The 22,049-nt window shown below is 47.9% G+C and overlaps 1 protein-coding gene across 4 annotated transcripts in view; it reads right to left on the minus strand.

The window, feature by feature from the left end:
* The window catches only part of pvrl2l (PVR cell adhesion molecule related 2 like), a 203,676-nt gene that overhangs the window by 66,516 nt on the left and 115,111 nt on the right, over nt 1-22,049 (minus strand). The window contains exon 7 of one of the 4 annotated variants that reach the window (XM_035620412.2): nt 12,530-15,789. The exons of the other annotated variants lie outside the window; for them this stretch is intronic. Within the exon in view, the coding sequence (XP_035476305.2) occupies nt 15,167-15,789 (623 nt within the window). The 3' untranslated portion in view covers nt 12,530-15,166. Of the gene's footprint in view, nt 1-12,529; nt 15,790-22,049 lie in introns of those variants that run through there. 4 annotated transcript variants of the gene reach the window in all.

Below are 22,049 nucleotides of genomic sequence, written 5' to 3' on the forward strand. Positions count from 1 at the left end.
ACAAACCTGCTAATTACCTCTTCAACATGATGAATTGATTCAGAGTGAACCACAATATTTGCAGTATGAGACGCCAGGAAATATCCGACAGAGGCGACTGATTGAAGTCGCCTTGGATGATAACTACGGGAGGGTCGGAGTCGCGTGGTTCTCACCAAGGCCTCCTCGAATGCAGCAGGTTAACGCTCCGTTACGATGTTTTTGATATCGCTGTGAAACCGGTTGCTACAACAACAACCCGAGTCTGCATCTTCCGCCCACCGTCAGCGCAGCGGTTTTGGTTTTTGTGCAACCCGGCACAAAGCACATGAAATTAAAACATCTGCTAAAGTCTGCGACTGTCTTCGTCCCCTCCGACAATACTTGGAAAAAGACGGCGCCCCCTCACTCCGCCTTAGTTAACTTGCCAACTCTCTGGATGCCAATGCAATCAGGATTGCATTGACAGAATTGAGCGAAGTAGCCACATTCAGATGGCACCGAATACATAAAAAGTTATTCATTAGATTGTGACTCTGAGAAAGTAAAATTCTACTGTATCTCAGATCTATTCATTTAACCAAATAACGCACATTGAGGCCCGTCAATCTCCTTTTGTACGGAGCTAGGCTACATATTAGCATACCACTTGTCGCATATATGCATTGCATCCTGTTAACGTCTCCGATGCCTTGCCTTCCACCGCTCTGCCCGTCAACTCAAACAGATTAAAAATGTGGGAACATTTTCAGCTACATAGCCGTGTTACGGGGCTGAAAAGTCCCGACGAGGTTGGTGGAGAATCAAAAGGCAACCAGGAAATTGTAAAAAACTAACTACAACACTACCTCTGCACCCGCGGACGTCCAGAATAGATGGACTGCGCTGCAGACAAGACCGCATCAGTGACTCCTTCAGCTTGTCCAAGCGATTATTTTATCTGTCATCCTGACATATGAGGGTGAAGGTGGAGATATTTAGGATTTCGCTTCAATTGGTATAAACGAATAAGAAACAAGTTCTGACGTTCAAATAACTGCGACTGGTTCACGCCCAATGAAAATAATCGTCGGACACGTTGGCCTGTTTCATTTTTTTTCCTCTTGCGATACCATCTTGCTGCAGATAACAGCTGCCTGACTGCTACACCCTGGAATAATTTCACCCTTGAAGAGGAATCAAAAAAGGATGTTTAAACCCCTGCAGACAGAGACCAGGGCCTCCTCTCATCTGCACAACAGATGTAGAGAGGGAAGGAGGGATGAAAACCGAGAAGAAGAAGAAAGCGCCGAGCGATGGCTCAGGAATCCCGCTCTTGTTAGCGTGAGAGGGGAAGCTGCGCTGGGTGGCATTAAAGATAACGAGTTCTAGTTTGTGTGTTTGAAACAGGAGGAGAGAGACGTATGAAAGGAGAAATAATGAGGGGGGAAGACGGCGAGAGAGAGAGAGAGGTGGCTTGAGAGAGAAACTTCTTTCAGGCAGATTGGGGATGCGGAGCTCGGCTTTGAGGCGTGAACCTGCGCGGTGATGAGGCGAGGCTCAACGCTCAGCCTCCTTTAACCTGAACTGCCTTCCAACGAGAAGTTTAATGGAACCAACAACTACAAGACAACCGGGTCAGAGCCTCGATCAAACACGGACGGATTCTCGAGGTTAATAGCATCCACCGACGCGCAGCTTAGCATGCTACCTTGTTAACATTGGCCGAACAGTACAGCCAAGGCAGATGGTTACACTTCTGCAAGTAGTGAGTCATAAACCAAGGTATTCAACACAAACACAAACCGGCAAACATTCTGTCAGAGAGTTCAATTCTCCGAGCAGAGCAAATGAAAATGGACTCCAGAAAAGGTTCATTTGTTCGGCATCCCTTAAAAATAACTGCGGATAATCGAACGTCCGCGGTAGTTTCTTGTGTATTTACTTCCCACTTGTATTTTTCCGAGGGTGAAGGTTTTGTTTTGCCTGCACATTTTTCCACAGAGAGAAACCAGGTGAATCCGCCTCGACGAGGATCCAGCAGCAATGAGTGCAGGGTCAAAAGCATCGCCGCGGCGCAGTACAGATACTTCGCAAAAACAGAAGTAGGAAAAAAACAAACCAAAAAAGCTCAAAAGCCAAAAAGGCGAGAGTGGTTATTTGACTTGCCAGGAGATAAAAGAATATGTTAGTGAGGAGGACAGGACAATACAAGGTGTTTTTCTGAGATAAGGTTCAAGGCTGCGGTCGATGGGAGTTACTCAGAGTCGCTTTTTCCGACTGCAGCAGAAAAGTCCGTGGGCCCATAAGGGAGACGGGCCGGCGCCTGGTGGGACCCGCTGCGAACGCACAGATCGGATCATGTGTGGGCTGCTGCTGCTGCTGCTGGTTACACAAGAAGATGCTCTGAAGTTAAAAATGACATCTCCCCCGCGTGGCTGCGAACACACTGTACCAACGTCGGACTAAACGGTTTTAATATAAATTACAGGAGCAAACTGCAGCGCCATTGTTGCAACCGCAACAGAAATGAATCGATGTCTTGATTTAATGAGACTTTTCTGTCTCGTAACAATCCGTCATTTCGAGAATTATTAGAACTGCGCGGCAAAGACTCGATCCCTCGCCTCCGTCTCAGAGCAACACATATTATCATCTGGTCGCATCGTAAAACATTGGTGTTATTAACGCACAATCGCCGAACCAATCGCCGAAGAGCGGGAAACGTTTCTCATTCGTTATCGGGACGACTGACAATTCACCGGCGGACTCGGGTGACGGCGAATCAAACGCCGCAAAGGGTCGCCGTGGCGACGATCGTTGGGCGTGATGAACCCGGACATGCAGCAAACCGCGAAAGCCTGTGAGGTCGCGTTTGGGGATATTCGCCCCCCGTATTCTACCTACGTCTGCAAAACACCTCTCCGTGTATGTACACATGATTAACAATTAAGGACTGGCAGGGGAGTTTGAAAGGGGTATTTTTCCACGACAGTTTTCTCTGTTTACGCAGCACATTTTCGACGAGCGCAACCCAATTATGTAAAATCGCCAGTTTTTCACTAATTAGCAGTTTATAGGCCAAACTTAGAAATCTCAATTTTAACATAAATTAAGTTTCTTCTTCTTCTTCCTAATTATGTTGTGATGGCAGAAGGTAATTACTGGCTAGATTATGTTCAGATTATTATAATAATTTTCTCATGTTGTGAATGAACAAAGTGCTATATTTATCTTTGCAGACGCTGCGGTCGCAGGGACGCGGTCGTTGGCGTTGTCAAGTTGCTTTGGACAAAGGCGTCAACTAGATGAATGTAACGTCGGCCACTAAAGTTCAAACAGGATATGATACAGCGTCGAGCTCTTGCAAAAAATTAGAGATTGCTTCGTGGTAAACCAGTTCAATCCATTTTCACAAACACAATTCACGTCACTCGCAGCCTGGGCTGAACAATGTCTGAATGACAGCTGATTTCTACGCATCGCCCCCAAGAAACAAGACAGCGATGAATCTTGGGGGGGTGGCATAACACAAAATTAATAACTTGTAGCTTCCTGCTTTATAAATCATCTCTTGTCAGTAATTGTTTGCAGAGCAGCTCTGGATTTATCCGTGAAGACTTCGCCAGCCCCCACCCCACCGCCTCCGAGGAAACTCGGAACATGTCGGCAAATTAAAACTGGATGAGATGACGACTAACATAATGATTTCAGGGAAAAGGGTTTCATGGAGGGGTACGGTTCCTCAGGAGAATCTGCACCGCCACACATTTCTGTACGTTTATTGTACTTCTGACTGTAATCACTCCGTCTTCACGTGTCGCAGCTCTTTAATCATTAAACCTTTAATTGTGTCTCTTCCAAGGCTCCTGCAGCTAAAGAGATGCTTTGTCATTGGCCACGTGAAAACTGAGCTGAGACTGAACCGGCAGTTATTGGCTGAGCAGCGATTGACTTCTCAAACTGTTCCATTGCAAAGATAAGCGATAGGTATGCTGAAACCGCAGAGGCAAAACACTGTAATCTTCTGGATTTAGAAATGAGAAAAGAAAGAAGAGGAAATAATAGAAGAAATGAGAAAAGCAGGACAGCGTCCTCACTAAAGTGACCGCCAGGAGAAGGCTTGATGAAATGTAAAATGCTAGCAATTACATTTAATGTAGATGTCATCTGGATGTGTGTTAAATTCAATCGAATATAGTAAATGCTTTTGCTAAATATTGAGTTTCAAGTGCTTCATTTGTGCACGTGAAGGTCCCACCTGGACGGAAAAATCACTATGTGCTCATTATCAACTGAGATGTGTGAGTGTGGGAGTGTCACATGTTTTTTCTCCTGCCTGTGAGAACGACCTACGTTTCCTTTCTGCTATTTCAGAAAAAGAAAGAAGAAAAAAAAAGACACTTCATTTCTTCTGCGGCCACGACTTCAGTAAATTGGCAGCAGGGGTTAGACTCCGGCGTTGATAGTGTAAGAGATGTTTGTCAGAGAGGAGACAGTAATCAGATACAGATATGAATCCGTATGCCTCCTCGATACGTCGCCGTGTGACTTTGTGCCAGAACATCACAGATTTCTCCCAATCCTCCCCTCGGGGAAGAGCCCGCGGAATGAACCAGACTCCGCGGCTTCCACTTCCTGCCACTTTAATCCACCGCCTAGCGTTGCTCCTTCTTTCTTCTGCATGTGCCCGTACGTATTCTGTCGAGTGGAACACTTTGTTGTACTGGAGGCCGCGTTCGGCCTCGCACAGCGAGGGTCATAGTGACGGCTACGTGAGGCTGTAGCGCGCATCTCCGACACAGGCAATGACATTCAGATACACTGACCAGCGACTTTACAGAGCCGCTCTCTTAGTGCGTCCCCCTCAATGAAAAGTACAAACTCTGTGAGCTCTTAGTGGGTTTTATCCATCACTAAGTCATAGACAGTGTTTTGCTCTCCATCCCCATTCTGTCTCAAGCGCTCACCGGCAGTATCTACTGGTGAGCCTGCAAATTATCTTTTTCATCTTAACAGCACTCGATCATCCCGACAGTCACGTAGTTGAGTTTGCAGCGACTTCAATCCAAGATAAACACAAAACATCAAGAGGAGATGATGGTCTGTACCAACGATTGCAGAACCGAAGCTTTGTAGATCCGAGAATCAAAATTACTGCTAGAAGATGAAAAGCATGAATCGACGTATTTGTCCAATCGAACGTTTTCAACTCATTTTCGTCCCATTTCCCAAGTTGCTTGTATCAGTTGTAATTTTTGCGATATACTTTCTCAAAAATAAAACACGTGAGCCAACTATAACATGAGGGCACCATTAAAGATAAATCCTTTCTTAGAATAAAAAGAAAAGAAGAAAAGAAAAGAAACTGCAGCGTCATTGGTGTCGATCAACAACCCTGGCAGAAAGTTTAAGATGACCCTCGTCATCAGCAGTTCAAACATGTTCTAATAACATAATTCAAATGTTCAGCGTGTAGGATTTAGTGGCACCTAGAGGTCAAGTAGGAGAAACTACGGTGGCCCTCAAGTTACGTAAAGTGGCAAAAGCCCCTCTCCAGAGCCAGCGAATGGTTTGTCCGCTCTGGGCTACTGTAGAAAAATGGCCGCCCAACATGGCCGACTCCACGGAAGCATCCTCAATTTGAGGTTGCTGCTTCATAATCCTCATCTTTCATGTTTTGAGGATAAAGTTACACAACTCCAAAAAATATTTACAATAAAAACCAAGTCAGCAGCCGAGTTTGCTCCTCACAGCAAGGCCGTGAAAAGGCTCAACCGCCAAACCGCCAGCCACTTGGTCTTTATGCTAAGCTAGGCTAACCAGCTGCGGGCCGACTCCTGTTCCGCTACAGGAGAGTTTGTTATTTTAACTTGAAAAAGAACGAAAGGAAAGTGATGAATTAACAAGTGTCATTGGGAATGGGAACGCGACTTCTTCGACTTTGATCACCACAACACCAAACGCACTCTGAAATTTAAAGAGGATTTCCTGAGAAGTTGACTTTGGCATTAGGGGCCCGACAGTCCCGTAAGCCTGAGAGCTTATGGACTCAAGTCCGGAGCTCCGCGAAAGGTCCCCGTCACCACACAAACTAAACCCACACACAAAAACATCTCACACTTTTTCTCCCCCTGGACAAACAGGGATCTGATTATTTTCGCAGCCGACTCCAGCTCCCGTCCCGTCTCACTCCCCCCCCCCCCCCCCCCCCCCCCCCCGGGAGGAGAAACACCACGGCAACCAAATATCTGGCCGGTGATCGGCGTTGACCTGATGGATGGGGACGGAGGGTTCTTCCTCGCTGTGATATGTGCAGTTCCGATAAGGAGGGAGAATACCACATGGGCAGAACAACATCTGACGCCTACGCGCGGATTTGGATCTCAGCTTATCTGAGGTTATACGAAATTAATGTCTGGTGTCACTTTGAGGCGTTTGAGCCGGAAAAACAAGACGCAAACCATCTAACAGGATTCCCACGGAGGCTGCATTTCTTTCATCTTTTATAATTTAAAGAAACAGCAGGCAATTTTAGTGTTTCAATGGCAAAGTGATGTAACAGTCACTTGTTAAATGACTTGTTTGCAGGTACTTCGTGTTTAGTAACACAAACAGTTTGAATTGGAGCCAGAAAACAGAAATGCACTGACTCACCATCAAAGTTATTTTGTTGTCAATTTCAGCCATGACCATAATCAAGTGAGGTGTGCACTTTTTCTAATGCTGCAGTGGCGCCACAGTTTGAGAATTAAGTCCGGCTCTTTGCCCCTTGATCAATATAAATAAACCCTTTTCTTCTGTCTGCTATTCTGTCAAACAGATAACGGGGATTCTCTGACAGACTTGATATTGGATCTGTTTAAAGGGCTTTTTTCTTCCCATCATGCGGTTTCCACTCTCAAAGGAACCGGGGGAAGACGGGAGCTGGGCGGCCGTCCAACGACGACAATAGAGAGAAAACATGTCCCTGCGTAAGTGTTATAATCTCGTATTCAGTCAGAAAAGGCCGCTTTTCATTGAGAGGAAAAAACATACATATTCCCGTGGGCGAAGATAACCCTCGCTTGTCTCCCAACAGCTTCACTGAGTTGGAACGAGTTTGAAAGAGTTTCCCCTGAAATCCATCACAGCCAGTCTAAACTGAGCAAGAAATCGTCCGTCTTGTTGTCTCACAATGCCGATTGATGAGGAGTCTGCAGGGTCTTCTCATCCATTGTCAGATTTGGACTCGGCGCCAAAGCGAAGCGCCCGAACAGAATCAACAGAAGACCCATGCTGGGATTTCTCTTCCACGCACTCTGGAGAAAAAGGAACATGTACAGGCCGCAATATGAGACTTTGATGATACTTCAGGGCGAGACAATTACGTGTTCATTCAATACAGAGCGTTGCATTGTGGGTCGTTTGCAGCCTTAACGTTGCAATTTGAGTCCATCTACTTTTTTGGGGAGTTTCTTCACTGCCGTCGTAATGTGTTCCGCTGTCCCACGGGAAATAAACCTAGGACTCTCAAACAAACCAAACGACTTTCTTAGTGTCTCCCGACGTGTTTACCGGAGACATGAAACAGGAAGAACAGCCGTCAAACAGCCTCACGGAGAATTATGACGGTGGCAGATGATGAGCTCGACAGACCCGAGTCTGGGAATACGTCGTGGATTGTCAGAGTCAATAATCACGCGAGAGGAATGACAGTGAGCGATGTCATGTCTTCCACCTTGTCCCTCACACACACACACACACACACACACACACACACACACACACACACACACACACACACACACACACACACACACACACACACACACACACACACACACACACACACACACACACACACACACACACACACACACACCGGTTGGCTCGGCTCTTTGCTCTGTTTGTTATTCTAATCTCAGATCTTTTGAATGGATTGTGAATAACGTTGCGATTATCTTTAAAGGTGCTGTGAGGGGAGTTTGTCTAATTTTGTCCCAAATGATGTGAAAATGCAAAACAAAGTCGCTCGCGTTAAACCTTCACGGTCACATGATGCAGGTGTGACATGCTCAGATATCACATGATGACTCTGACGCTGTCGCGGTACAATATCCTCAGAGTGACGCTGCCGACATCCTAACAAACACTCAGCGGTCAACTCTCGAGCCCCGCGAGGTCTCGTTCACTGCTATTAAATTTCCCGTTTGAGGTGAAATAAAAGCAACGTTTCTTGCGATGCCAGATCTGACACAATATCACAAGTGTTTTTCTCGCGCGAGTCGAAAAACACGTCAAAGGCACTTTTGATTCAGACGGAAATTGAAAAGTGGTGAGGTCATGGAGGCAGGAGGAAATAAAAGCCCGAATGTCTCAGAAAGATGAGCGATAAAAAATGGTTTTCATTAGGAAAAGAAGAAGAAAAAAAACCGAGGCTTACACGGCTCCCTCTGTCAACGTTAAGGTCACAATCACAGTCTAGCATCTCCGGCTGCCAGCATTGTGTCGGCTGTTACGGTGCCGCATTCACACCCAATCACGTTAACGGCTCGGATATATCTTCATTTCTGGATTTCAGGGGCCAGGAACAGCAGATATAATGAGCTCTCTTAGATCTGCTTCATTAAAAGGAATGCTCCGGGATCTTTGAGTGAGATGAAGTTGGATATTTCAAATTTGAATGTGGGTTGAATAGAGCACGACGCTGTATCGTGATGAGGGGACGGAGCACAAACTCTCCTGGAGAGAAAATTAAAAGAGGAACAAGGTCACGATGAAACACGACAACAGTCTGGTCCTCTTGATGGTCAAAGCTCAAAGTACCTGAACTACACACCAGCTGAATTTCTTTCTTTTTTTTTCAATTAGTGAATGCATAGAAAGCCTGACAATCAAGTGTATTGAAAACAGACACGAAATAAAGCTCAGCCGCGATCCGGAACATCAGCTGACAGTGGAGACATGTGCCCGCCCACATCAGCTGACGGCTCAGCCGATCCTCTGCTATTCATTCACATGGCAGAGCTCATATCACGCGCTCTATTTAAGCTGGGGGTCTTTAACTGCTGCTCTCCCTGCCTCACAGTACGTGGAGGCCCGTGGAAGGGTAGGGAGGTGTGCTCTCCCTACCTCGAGAGTTATACCACCAAATATAACTTATTGCGATTGTTGCAATGAACTAATTTTGACTGTAGGGGTCCTGACTGAAACATGTTACCCCATACAGCAGTGACTGGGGGTACAATCTAACACTATATGCCAACTTATAGGATGTATGCACTGCACAAAATTCAAAAACTAATTTGCAAGCGAGAACAAAAAGGTAGAACAGTAAAGAATGAAACGTCTAGCTTTTGTCCAAACTTAACCAAACCCAAAAACCTAAAGATCCACAACTGCAGGACCGATACGTCTCGTATGAAGAAAAACTACCTACACGGCTGCAAAGGGAGGCGACGAAAAGAATCACGTGCCTCCACCTTGAACCTCTACACCATTAAAAAAGCAAGCAAACCAATGAGAGCCATCCATTAAGAATGAACGGACCTGCACAGATTCTCAACATCTCCTCTCTCCCAACACCTGAAAAACGAAAAAATCTGGACCAACAAACAAAAAGAACAACTAAGACCAAGCAGGCCATGACAAATTGCATGACTAAGTATAGAACAGGAGACTGCAGGCGCCGCACAGTGGGAGAGGAGGGAGGCATCCTGCGAATCTGGAAAACAGGGCAGTGTTGTAAATTGGCTCCAGAGTTCAGTGACACCTCTTCTAACCAGTGTTGGGAGGAGGAGGAGGAGGAGGAGGAGGAGGAAGAGGAAGAGGAAGAGGAGGCCTCATCCACAGCTGCTGGAGTCTCAGCTGGCCTGGCGGAGGCTTGGCTTTAACTGGATTAACAACAAAAGCTGAGCTCAATAACTAATAGGCCCTCTTCTTCCTCCGCTCTCTCTCTCTCTCTCCGTTCCCCTTCTCTCTCTCTCTCTCTCTGTTCCCCTTCTCTCTCTCTCGCTCTCCTTCCGTCTTCGCCGTCGTCCTCCTCCTTCAGAGTGAAGCAGAGAGATAATGCGGAACACTTTCATGCCTTCTGCTGAATTAAACATAGAGAGAGAGAGAGAGCAGCTTGTGCTGGGCAGAGAGGGAAGGAATATGAAAGAGAAGGATATATATATATATATATATATATATATATAATTCCACCCCTGCACTGGGGTCCCTTGAGCGCCGCCGAACATTTCTATACAATTAAAAAGATCTGTCGCCCGGTAGACCGCCCTGAAGGAGCCTAAACAGGACGGAGCCTTTTTTTTTTTCATCCACTAATTGGCTCGGTTGGAAATGACTGTCAATTGTTGTTGGGTTGAAGCGGCCAATGAGCGCACGGCGGAAGGGGGGGGGGGGGCGCCGCACTCGACGAAAACCCCTCCTCTGAGGTTTCGCCTGCTTACCTACCTACCTACCTACCTGCCTACCTACCTACCTACCTGCCTACCTACCTGCCTACCTACCTGCCTACCTACCGCCTGGCCGTCCTTGTCGGAATGCCGCGAATCCCCTCCCGCCAATCACGTGTTCCCCTCGCGTCGCTCCCCCTGTCGTCTCCGCGCCGCAGCCAACCAACTGGGCTCCACGAGGAACAAATCTGCCCATCGCGCACTTCAAGCTCGGCGGTGAATAACTGACAGTGTTTCAAACGTTCTGGGTCTCAGGTGGTTTTACGGGAAGACAAAAAACCCCAGAGCCCTCGGCGATGTCTTCTCGTGCTCCCGACTGGGGCTGAGGTTTCAGTTTCTCTTCTTTTTTCAACTCCCCGTTTCTCTGATCTGAAAAGAGGCTCCCGCTCTCCCTCCCAGCCTGCTTGGTATTCCCCAGACGGAGCAGTGAGCTACCACCCCTCATTCCACCCCCCACCCGACAGAGCCAAGTGACCTGTTAAAGCGTCCGCTGCTTAGCATGGGCGCCGCGCTCACAGGCGGCGGGGACAGGACTTAACAGGGGGCCGCGTTCGGGACTGCAACCTCCCCGAGCAGCGCGGCACGCGAGGCGTGGCAGCGGGGGGCTAAAGGTCAGAGCGGGACGCCCGTAACTGGCACGACCCCGTCGCGGGCTCACCGGACAGGCCGCCGGGACGGACCGCCTCGCTGGCCGCGAGGAGCGAAGTCAAGCCTCCTCGTTGCCGGGTGATTAAATCGAATCACTGGAGACGAGCGTTTCTTGTTGAGCATCAATTCAATTAGTTAATGAGATTAGTTTCAAGTTCTGCCACACGGAGGAAGAAGATTGTTTGCTTTTTTTTGTCAGATCTTTCTCTGCGGTCCCTTTTCACTCCATTCTTCTGAATGAAATCTTGAACTGATAAAGTCACATTACTCATTATTTCTAATTCATTTCGTTTACTAGACTTCTTGGTCTGACAGCACATTTCCCCAGATTATAGATTGTGCAGATTATTATTGGTGTGAAGGCGACAAACAGTGATCTGAATGTGGATATCTCATCTTGAAGATGTGATGAATGTAGAGCTGCAACCGTTAATCGGTTTCTAAATTAATCGCCAACTATTTTGGTCTTTGAAAATTCGATGGTTTCAGCTTCTTAAATGTGAATATGTTCTGGTTTCCTCGCTCGTATGTGACAGTGAACTGAATATATCTTTGGTGTATTGACAAAACAAAACATCGTCTTGGGGTTTTGGGAAACACGTTCGACCTTTTATGGACCAAACAATTTATCGATTAATCCAGAAAGTAACCGGCAAAAGTGTTGCGCAGCGGGAAGCTTCCATGTTGGGACCGTGTGCAAAGGGACGGGAACGTCGGTGACGGAGGGACAACGCTTTCTTCAAAAACAAAAGAGATGAAGCTTAATATCCCTGAGCAGGTGCACGACGCCGAGTACAAGATGTGGATTATAGACTGATGAAATGACTCTTCTGATTAATTCATTACCAAGTTGTTTCCCCACAGAGAAGTGTTCCAGAAAGTTTTCTGTTTGTTTTTTCTCATTGAAAATGGGTTGTGCAAAAAACAAAAAAAAAGTTATGCCCGACGATGGGTTCTTCTCGCCGAGGGGACGTGCACGCTACAAGAACTTTGAGAACTAATTAGGTTGCGATCGCAACGTTCAGAATCACGGCGGCGCGAGGAAGACGTGTCCAGGCAGCCAAGAGCTCCGTTTAAAGTCTATAGTAAGAACAGGTTTCACAAAAACACAAGTTACAGCTTTAGATTGTGGGTTCAAATTGCTGTAAAAGTTGATCTACAAGATCAAAAAAAAATGAACCCAAGATAAAACTATTGTAAAAATTCAAATATCTCAGATTTCAATTCATGGGGAAGAGTCTGTGTTGTGATCTTAAAAGAGTTGATTCATTCATTCTGAGTAAATACATCTTGATTATTATCACAGTATAATCCTACATTGTAATTAATAATGAACATACGCGACTTCTAATAATATCTTTTTTATAAATAGGCCTCATTCATTCCTTTAAAAATTCCCTTTTCAGATCATTTCCCATAAATATCCCGTGTGTTGATATGTATCACCTTCAAAACACATTTGAATGAATTCACTGAACTCCACAGAGATTATACAAAAGCTTTAATACCACACACGTTTTAGTTTGGACCAGACTCAAGCCACCGACAGTTGAACACACACACGGCACAATCACACCGCATGTCTAGAGCGACACAGACTGGGATTACACCTGGCGTTAGAATGCGTCCGGTGGCCGGATGCTGATTGATACTGAAGAATTTCTCCGCGAGACTGTAAAGACGAGGTCGTCTTATCGCGGGCGGGCCGGGGCGCTCGGCGGTCGGCCGAAGCCGAAGGTAAATACAGAAGGTACTCAGAAAGAGATTGTGTCACCGTGGAGATGGCCATTCTGTTTGTCAGATGACGACACATGATTCTTTTTGGGACGCCATGCACTGACCACTTGTTGATCTGTGTAACGGACCAGAAATCCCCTCAAGCTTTAGCTCCTTGCAATAAATACTTCTGCTTAAGACATCCATAAGCCCGATTACATTTAAACTTGGTATTAATATGTATATTGCATTTATACTCGTGTCCGTTGTGTGACGGTGCGTCGCTGGCCGTCTCCTCAGGTGGATTGGCCGATCGGATGACGGTCCGTCCTCAACGCATTTCCGCCTGTGGCGTTCATTTTAGTCGAGCTCTATGCGATTACGGTCGGGTCACAGGAAAATGCATTTTAATGCCAGGTGTAAATAAGGGAATACGCGTATGGTCACGATGCGGTAACACTGAAGAGCAGAGGATGTTCTCAGTTCATCTCAAGTCATACAATTCAACAGTTCTTTGAAAGAAAACGGCCCAGTTTGGTGAGCTGGAAAAAAAAAGAAGATGAGTAGAAAAAAACCTGGAAACCAATAAGGCAAATGTGTATTAAACATAAGAGCCACGTCTCAGTTATGTCCTGCGAAAAAAACTAACAAAATTATTGAATTAAAGAGTCTCCACATCATTAAAATAAAAAGCTGCAACCTTTCCAAATGCAGCGGTGCATCTTGGATGAGCCCTCCCCTTGAACGTTACACTGTTATCTCAATGTTTAATGTTTGGTGAAAGATCTCATTAAAGGCAAAGAAGCCCCCGCATTGTCTCGCTATTTTTACCCGCCGCGTTAACCTGCAGCTTCGCGGCGCGCAAGGAAAACAAAGATTTGGGCGTTTGGGATTTCATTTAGCCTGCTTTCACGTTTTGTTTTCCCGCCTGAAACGTGTCTTGGACCATGTCCTTCTGTCCAATCAGAACACAGAACACGGAATAATCCGGTACGCAGCCCTAAGAACGTTCCGCGGGACATGGGGAAATGAATAAATGAAATGCAGCAGCCTCCGACAAAGCCGCCGAATATTTTTGCCTGGTTGAAAGCGACCCAGATAGGAATATAAAGAGGAGTTATCCCCTTCTCCCCGCACACAGTCATTATGGCACTCATCTAAGCTGCCCATTATGTAAATAAAGAAAAAAAAAACAGAATAAGAGATAGAAATGTGCTGTGTGTGGGAACGAGGCTTCGGGAAAACATACAAACAGAGACGGAAATAAGGGAAATGAAGAGTCGCACACAAAGAAAAAGACCATCTTTTTTTTTTTCACCCATTAAATGAGTCATTACCGACCCAATGTGGAACTGTGTGAAACCCCAAGGCGCCCGTGCATCTTTTTCGTTTCGCGAGATCAACACTGTTACACAAGAAGAAGAAGGAGAAGAAGAAGAACAACAACAACGACCACATCTACACCGACAACGATAACAACAGTTGTGCCACAGCGACGCGGCGGCGGCGGCGGCGGCCGACACCGCGTACAGACGACGCACACCATTAACACCACAGCCGGCCGCACATTAGCACACAGCTGCGTGCAAGTCTGTCGCCTCGCTCGCTCTCAGCTGCACCCGCCGGGAAACCAGGCGGTGTCCACGGGGGGGGCGGGGCAAGGAAACCGCCCGGCCGCCGCTGGGGCCTAACGGAAAAACTCCGTCATTGTTGCCGTTGAGACTCTTTTTGTCCCCTCCGAGTTCTGAAACGGTCCAGGCGAAGTCGCAGGCGATCTCAGGAGGAGCAGAGCGGCCGACGTCCGCTGCTGGAGGACGTTTGCAAACAGGAAGGCGTTTATCGAACGGCGGGCGATTTGGGGAATAGCGGTGGTGCTGCGAGCGGCTTTGCGGATTACGTTTTCTTGTGTACAAATACAAAGTGTGTGTAGTCACTCGGCACACGGGAACACGAGAGCGCAGCGGCGTCGCCAGTCGCCGTGGTTCTTTCTCTGCTCTCTGCGTGACTTTTCTTTTTTTTTTCTCATATTTGTCTGACACTGAGAGAAACAGCCCCCCGTCTCCGTGGCACAGTCACACACAGTCACACATTCATCCCCAGTTCAGAGCCACTGCTACCACACGTCTCCCTTTCGTCAGCCTCGCGACAACTTCTCCCTGAATCCGTTTCCTTTTGTAATCACTTCTCTTTACAATCCTCTCTGTTTTTGTAAAAAGATTCTACAGGAGGATATAATTGATGGCGCCTCTCGAATCGGGTTGAATGCGAAGCGGGTCGGAGTTGAGCGGACGGAGGCCATGTTGGTTCGTTCGGAGGCGAAAGGGGGGCGGGGCCTCCACTTCCTCCACCGCATCTCCCGTCCCGATTCCCAGCCCTCACTCGTTTCTATGTCCTCTCCGTCGTCCTCAGACGTAAATGGCAGTCCGGGAAATCACAGAGCCGTCTCTCTGAGACTCCATGTCGTCGTCGTCGTCGTCGAGGTACACGTCCATCTCCTCTTCGCCGCCATGGCCTCTGCGCACGCGATAGGCCGGGGCCACGACGCCCTCGAACGTGTCGTACCGCTCCTCTTCCTCCTCCATGCTGTCGTCCAGGTCGAACTTCCTCCTCTCGGCCTCGCCCATCTCCCCGCTGAGGAGGATGTCGTGGGCGGAGGGGGGCTTGTCGGCCGAGGGGTGGTGCAGATGATGGTGGTGGAAGTCGTTGGCCTTCTCCGTCAGAGTGCCCGTGGCGTCGCAGCCTTCCCGGTACGTGTATATGGGCCCGTTGTTGTTCGCCCCGGTCCCGTTCTTGCCGCCGCCGTTGCCCGCGCCGCCGAAGAGCAAACGAGCTTTGTTGCCGTAGTCGTCGCCGTTGCCGCCGCTGCCCGTTGCCACGGAGTCCCCGCCGCCGGGGTAGCCGCGCCTCTGCTGCCGGCGGCTGCGGGCCAGGAGGACGGCAATGAGCGCGACAACCAATAGCAGGGCCAGGAGCGAGCCGATCACGGCGCCCGCCACCACGCCGGCACTGAGCGGATCCTCCGGCGCTTCTGCAGAGGGGATGGAGGGGGTTTGAAAAGGAGGGGTGGAACAATGGGTGTGCTGTGGTGACAGTGGTGGTGTCTTCTCCTACGTGTGTTGCAATCCTCTTACAAGTGTGTGCTAATGTTCTTCTCAGTGTAATCCCTCGGTAAGAGTGCAGTCAGTCATTGCTGGGATCAGGCTGAATGGGACTTATTCACTCTCCCCCGGCTCGGCCGGCGGTTCGCTCTACACGCACGCGCGTCTGTCCAGCTGCCGGCACGTCGAGGTCGACGCGCCCCCCCCCGCCCCCCGTTTGCCTTTGAGCCTTTGACTACTGTAAGGATCCATTGTTCTTTACTTCATGTCGGTGTGAGCCAAGTTTGCCTCTCCGCTCTTGTTTCAGTATTTGACTGAAACGCCCCCCCCCCCCCCCCCCCCCCCAAAAAAAAAGAAAGAAGAAGAAGAAGAGGGACGAGGGGTTTACAGCATCGGCGAAAGAGCGGTTTGTTTCGTGCGTCATGCTGTCAGCAGATATCGGACACGCGGCACGAAGAGACGGACGCACGGGACAGACGGAGGCAGAGGGGTCGTTTGAAGGAGGTCAGTGGAAAACGAGAAGAACACAGTCGTGCCACAACAACCGTCCCATTAGTCCCCTCTGTTACTTCCTCTCAATTATAACTACCCCCCCCCCCCCATCCTCTGCTCCCTCCCCGTGCCCTCTCTCTCATCGGTCAGCTAGTCAAGCCACAGGGCACAGGGACGGCCCGCTGTCGGCCCAGGACTGAGTCCAGATCTCGCCGCTCGGCGAGCGCCACAAAGAGGAAGAGGTTCGGACTGCGGGGGGGCCTTTAATAAAAAAAGAAGACTCGGATTGTGTAGGATTTGTGTGAGTAATTCATGACGGGCTACAAAGAGGTAGAAGAGAAAGTGTCACACCCAGGAAAGGAAAGGAGTTGAGCCTATAGCGCTAATGTATCTTCTTTCTTCTGCTCTCCTCTGTATTGCATGCTGATTCATTTTATTTTTCCTCTCCTGCAGCGGAGGGGCAGCGGAACACAGAGCAGCAGGGAAATGTGAGCCCCCTTTCTGTTTTATGCAAATAGCGGCGGGGCTCTGCCAGCGCTCCTGGCAAACACTGCGGCGGATGCCAATCAAACAGAACTGTGTGGGGGTTATGAGCCGGGGCAGCGCCGGCGAGGGAATGACTTTCTCTTTTCTTTCCCAGCCGTTACGAGAAATCACGTCGGACATCAAATAATGATCCGTGTGACGCTGAAAGAGAATGAATTATGCTAACAAAACCAGCAGGGGGACGGGGGGGGGGGGGGGGGGGACGACACTGGATGGAGAGTGTGTGATTTATACAAATGGTGATGGAGATGAAAGAGGAGACGGATTGGGCAACGGGAGAGAAAACAGGAAGAGGGTTTTTCGGTAGAGAGAGAGAGAGAGAGAGGTCTCGCATTTGCTTTCAAACACTCACTCTTGCTCCGGTCCCACGTGGGAACGCAGGAGGGTCATGCCAGGGTGAGGCAGACGGGTCGGGGGGGGGGGGGGGCTCCCGGGACGGGAGATGATGTCTAAATTAGGGGACCGAGTCTGTTGATGGCCAACAGAAGTGACAGAAGGCGTTAAGGATGATGCATCCAACTTTCCCTGTCCTAGTTTTCTCTCTGCGCGGAAAAACTTGCAGACAACAAACACACCGGCCAAAACCTTATTTATTGTGCAATTTACATTTCAGGCATTAGAGGCATTCATCAATCGTGTGAGCGGAACACACGGCTGAATAATGGCCTTTTGCGGAAGGTCTTTTGGCGGCTGTCGCCCGTCCGTTAATCAAGTACTTTAAATCCCATTATCCTGTGCGAGCTATAAACAACACTGTTCCCTCACGAAGGTCCATTTGAGCCGGCCGGTTCATTTTTCAACGTGTCCCCGGGTCACGCGCAGGCAGCGGCCGAAAGTCCGACGAACAGAGGGATGAGGACTGATCGTCGGAACTGACACGACCTTGCAGGGAGAGAACTTTGTTGCCAGACGTCCACCTTCTCTTTTCCGTGACCGGGAGTTCGTCTTTCACTATTGACCCTTGACGAGCATTTGATTCTCGATTGCTCTCATCTAACTTGTGAAAAAGTACCGCTCAGTGCTTCGGGTGATGCATCAGTCTCACACTGGCACTGTGTAACTTCAAACTCTGACTAGAGTTTCCTGCAATGCACAGGCAACACCGCCTACGACACAAACAAACGCCAATGCATCCTCCTCACACCGCTACCATGGTGACCGCGTTCGCCGCGCTGGTTAATAAAGGTACTTTGTCTTCTTCCACTGGCTCTTCTCTCCCTTCCTGCACCTGCACTCTCTTCATCACTTGTGTCTGAGTCAGGACTTCTGGTCGGCTCGCCCCCCCCCCCCCTCCTCCTCATGTTGTTTTTCTCCCAAACTAATCAGCGACAGACCATACGTCATCTTCGAAACGGGAACGGCTAAACATACAATTTCATGCACATTATGTTGAAAGGTTCATAGAGGGCACAGGTAGGGAGAGACAGACTGAACTGATGAACAGCATAATGATCATCTGGCTCTCACATGGAAGCAACGGTTCACCCTCTCAAAAACAAATGGCTGGATATGCGACGTTATGTGCAACAATAGTCGCGGACTGGAGTCCTGTTTCTGACCCTGTTCACTATGTGGTACCAGCGTCGGCCTCGGCTGATCCGATCACGAGTGCACAGCTCTAAGTACCGGCGTGGGACACGCTTAACTATAATGTCAGGACGAATATGTGTCACTGAGCTGCACGAGTCACGACGTTTGATGTTTAAAGCCTTCTGGAAATCCTAAAAGTACCTTTGAGCATCCACGAGATACGAGGTTTCCTCGGGTGCTCTGACGTCACTCGTTCCACTCGACGACACTAATGGCTCCGAGATGAGCGCCGGAACTCGCGGTCGACGTCTTTGGCAGATGTCGCACGAGACGCTTTGGGAAACACACTGTTCCTTGAACGTATCCCCCCCCCCCCCCAAAAAAAAAGTGAAACTAACTGTCGTTAGCAAGAAAATAGGCCACGCTTGTCATCGCGACTCCTCATCGACGGCGGCAGCCTGCCCACATTGAGGAGCGCGGTGATAAATGTCACGGAGACAGGCAGGGGAGCTTATATCAGTCGCTGTATTAGTGTCATGTACATGGAGGAGATCAGGGAGAGAGGGAGAGGGATGGAGCGCCATGAAAACGATCCATTTTCTGCTCAAGTTACAGTTCCCCAGCAGTCGGGATAATCTAAATGAGAAGATTTGGGATGTGGGGAGGCAAGGTGGACGGAGTTAGAAGGGTGGAGTGACACTGTAGACGGACACGGGGAGAGCGATGAAAACATTGGAATGGAAATAATCTTTTGCTGATCTCCCTCGCCACCCCTCTGCTTCCACTCGCAGAGCTGAAAGCGAGCGGCCTCAGCAGTCATATAACAAGCCAGAGGCAGCGACTGTGTAAAAAGGCGCCGCCGTTGGGGAATTCTCATTAAAAGCAGCTTTTTGGTCGAGGACAAGACGCGTTGAGAAAAAAAATGTGCCCACGAATATGCTCCAAACGCAGACGCCACACTCGCCAGTTCGCCTCGTTTTAACAGGGAAAATGAATATGGATGCTCCTTTCTGCCGACTGAGAATCAGATCGAGCACAGACTGGTTGTTTCTTAGCAAAGTGGATGTTCTAAGTTCTCAAGCCATCGTGGCCATCAGCCTTTCCAGGTGGTTCACTTCGCCAGCATGCCGACCGTACATGACTATGAATGAAGAACAGATGAATAACAGCTTGGACCAAGAAACTCCGTCAATACTTTAATCCCCATCTGGCAAACACTGTGTAAAAAGCACTTCATGTCATTGGAAGCAGGCCTGTATGATTATATGCTCATGTCTGTGTTTCTAAATTTAAACCAGTGCTTGTGCTTTAAACGCCTTTGTCCGTTGGTTCATCTTTGACCTGCATCCATTCACTTGCTTTTAGTTGGTTTATACAAACCTGACTAAAAACTTTCACCGGCACAAGTGTCACACTGTGTTTGTCTTATGTTTTGTAAATCACAGACAAACTACAGTAAGACGATTAAAGTCCTGATTGCGTGTATCAGCTGCGTGTCTGCGAGGCACGGGCTCATAATCGCAGCAGATGCACACAGAGGATGGGGGGGGGGGGCGGGGGTGAGGCCGAGGCTAAACGCTATCACGGTGGGTTAATGGGACCCCCGAGGCGACGCAGGCGAGAAATCACAGATGTACAGTAGGAAGCGGATTTGAGAGTAACCTCTTTACCGATACGCGGCAAATACATTACTGCCTACTTTGACGAGATGCATTATTAGGGTCCGCGACTCACATTTGATTTGAATAAATAAATGTGAGCTTTTATCTCGAGTAGACAGGTGGAAACAAAGCGTAATGAAAGACACACACGAGGGCCGAGTGGAGGACATGCACCAATAAGGATGATAATGGGTTACAATTTCCCGGTCGATGATAGTGCACAGAAAACGTACTCGCATGGCGTCGGGCACGAGGCACTACTTAGGCAGTGTCTGACTGAATCTGATTAGCATTTACTCATGAATGACAAAGCGCACTATGGCAATTTATTTTCAGGAACACGTTGTTCTTCTAAATGTGACTATGTGGCAAGGTACACTCAGCCGTTAAATAATATAAATAGGCACCAGCCTCTTCAGGAGGAGCAGCCTACATGAACATTTTCTGCTACTTTGGTACATGACTGGTAATACTACAGTAATAGGCGTCGAGTTTAGATTTTTATTCCTCCGCCAAAACTGGATTGGTATGTACAGTAGTAGTATGTACGAAACAGGATTCTATTTAGTACCATAAATGCTTTTCTGTAGCGGTAATGGTTTTGTCTTTCTGATTTTATAAAATGGAAATCTAAATTTCCTGGGGAATGGGAAAAAAAGGGGATTACATTTCATGGATCCCTTATTCTGCAAGTTTGAATTCATCCGTTTCTCTTACTAAAACAAATTCCCCACCAATTTAGGATCCTGATGTCGTCATGGACCGATAACACGCCATCACGCCTGGAGAACACTTCTACTTCAGCAAGCAGCATTTTCAGGGAGGATGAAGTTTCGAAATAATGGCTGGAGCAATTCATGTGTTTTTTGAACATTGGAGAGAGCCAGTTACGCTGGTTCACACTGGATGAAGTGTTTATTACTGAGCTCAGAAAATCTCCTCCTGTTTCCAACTCAAAGTAAAAACATCACAGTGGTAAAAATGTTCAGAAACTATTCCCTCAAACTACTCTAACAACTAGTCATGGAGTTCCACAAGGCTCTGTGTTGGACCCGATACCTTTCACTTTATATATGCTTCCCTTAGGAGATATTATCAGAAAGCACAACATGCAATTTTAACATCGTTATGCAGATGACACCCAGATGTATTTATCTATAAAGCCAAATGAAAATAATCAGGTAGACAAACTTCAGGATTGTTTTATAGACAAAGGCCTGGGTGAACTATAATTTTTTACTTCTAAATTCAGACAAAACTGAGGTCATATATCTATCTTGCATGACATCACTTTAGCTTTGAGATAATATATGATGTGATTTGGTGTTTTTTTAATCTGTGTGCATGGAGATGAAATGTGCGCTCTCCAATTATGCACTGCTAATGTTTTACCCGGCAAAGATGAATGGATGATGAATGAGATTCCCTACAACTTCAGCGGCCACAGGTAATTATAACTTTAATCTATACAGTAAATCGGACAGAACAACAAAACAAAGTTTATTCAACGACTACCAGACTCAGAACTATCCGTCACCGCTTCAACGGGAATCAGAAGTAATGGATCTTCATTTAATGGGGTTTTAAGTTGCGTTTATACCTCACTGTTTGTGCAGTAATGACTGTACTACGGGAAAGTATAGTTCGCAGGTCGTCTTTAATCTTCTTTATGTACAAAACACCCGCAGAAACACACACGCCCACACATGGAAACATCATCAGTCACACTGCCATTACATCCCGACGCACACAGCTACACATTCACGAACACACACATACTGTACGGATGATTAATGCTCTTCATCTCTTTCCGCATGAACTCACACGCACACACACACACACACGTACACACACGCACACGCACGCACACACACGCACACACACGCACACGCACGCACACGCACGCACACACACACACACACACGCACACACACAGCTTAATTACCCCTGATTACACAGAC

The sequence above is a fragment of the Scophthalmus maximus genome, chromosome 22 (genome assembly GCF_022379125.1).
Source record: "Scophthalmus maximus strain ysfricsl-2021 chromosome 22, ASM2237912v1, whole genome shotgun sequence".
Taxonomy (NCBI): Eukaryota; Metazoa; Chordata; class Actinopteri; order Pleuronectiformes; family Scophthalmidae; genus Scophthalmus; species Scophthalmus maximus.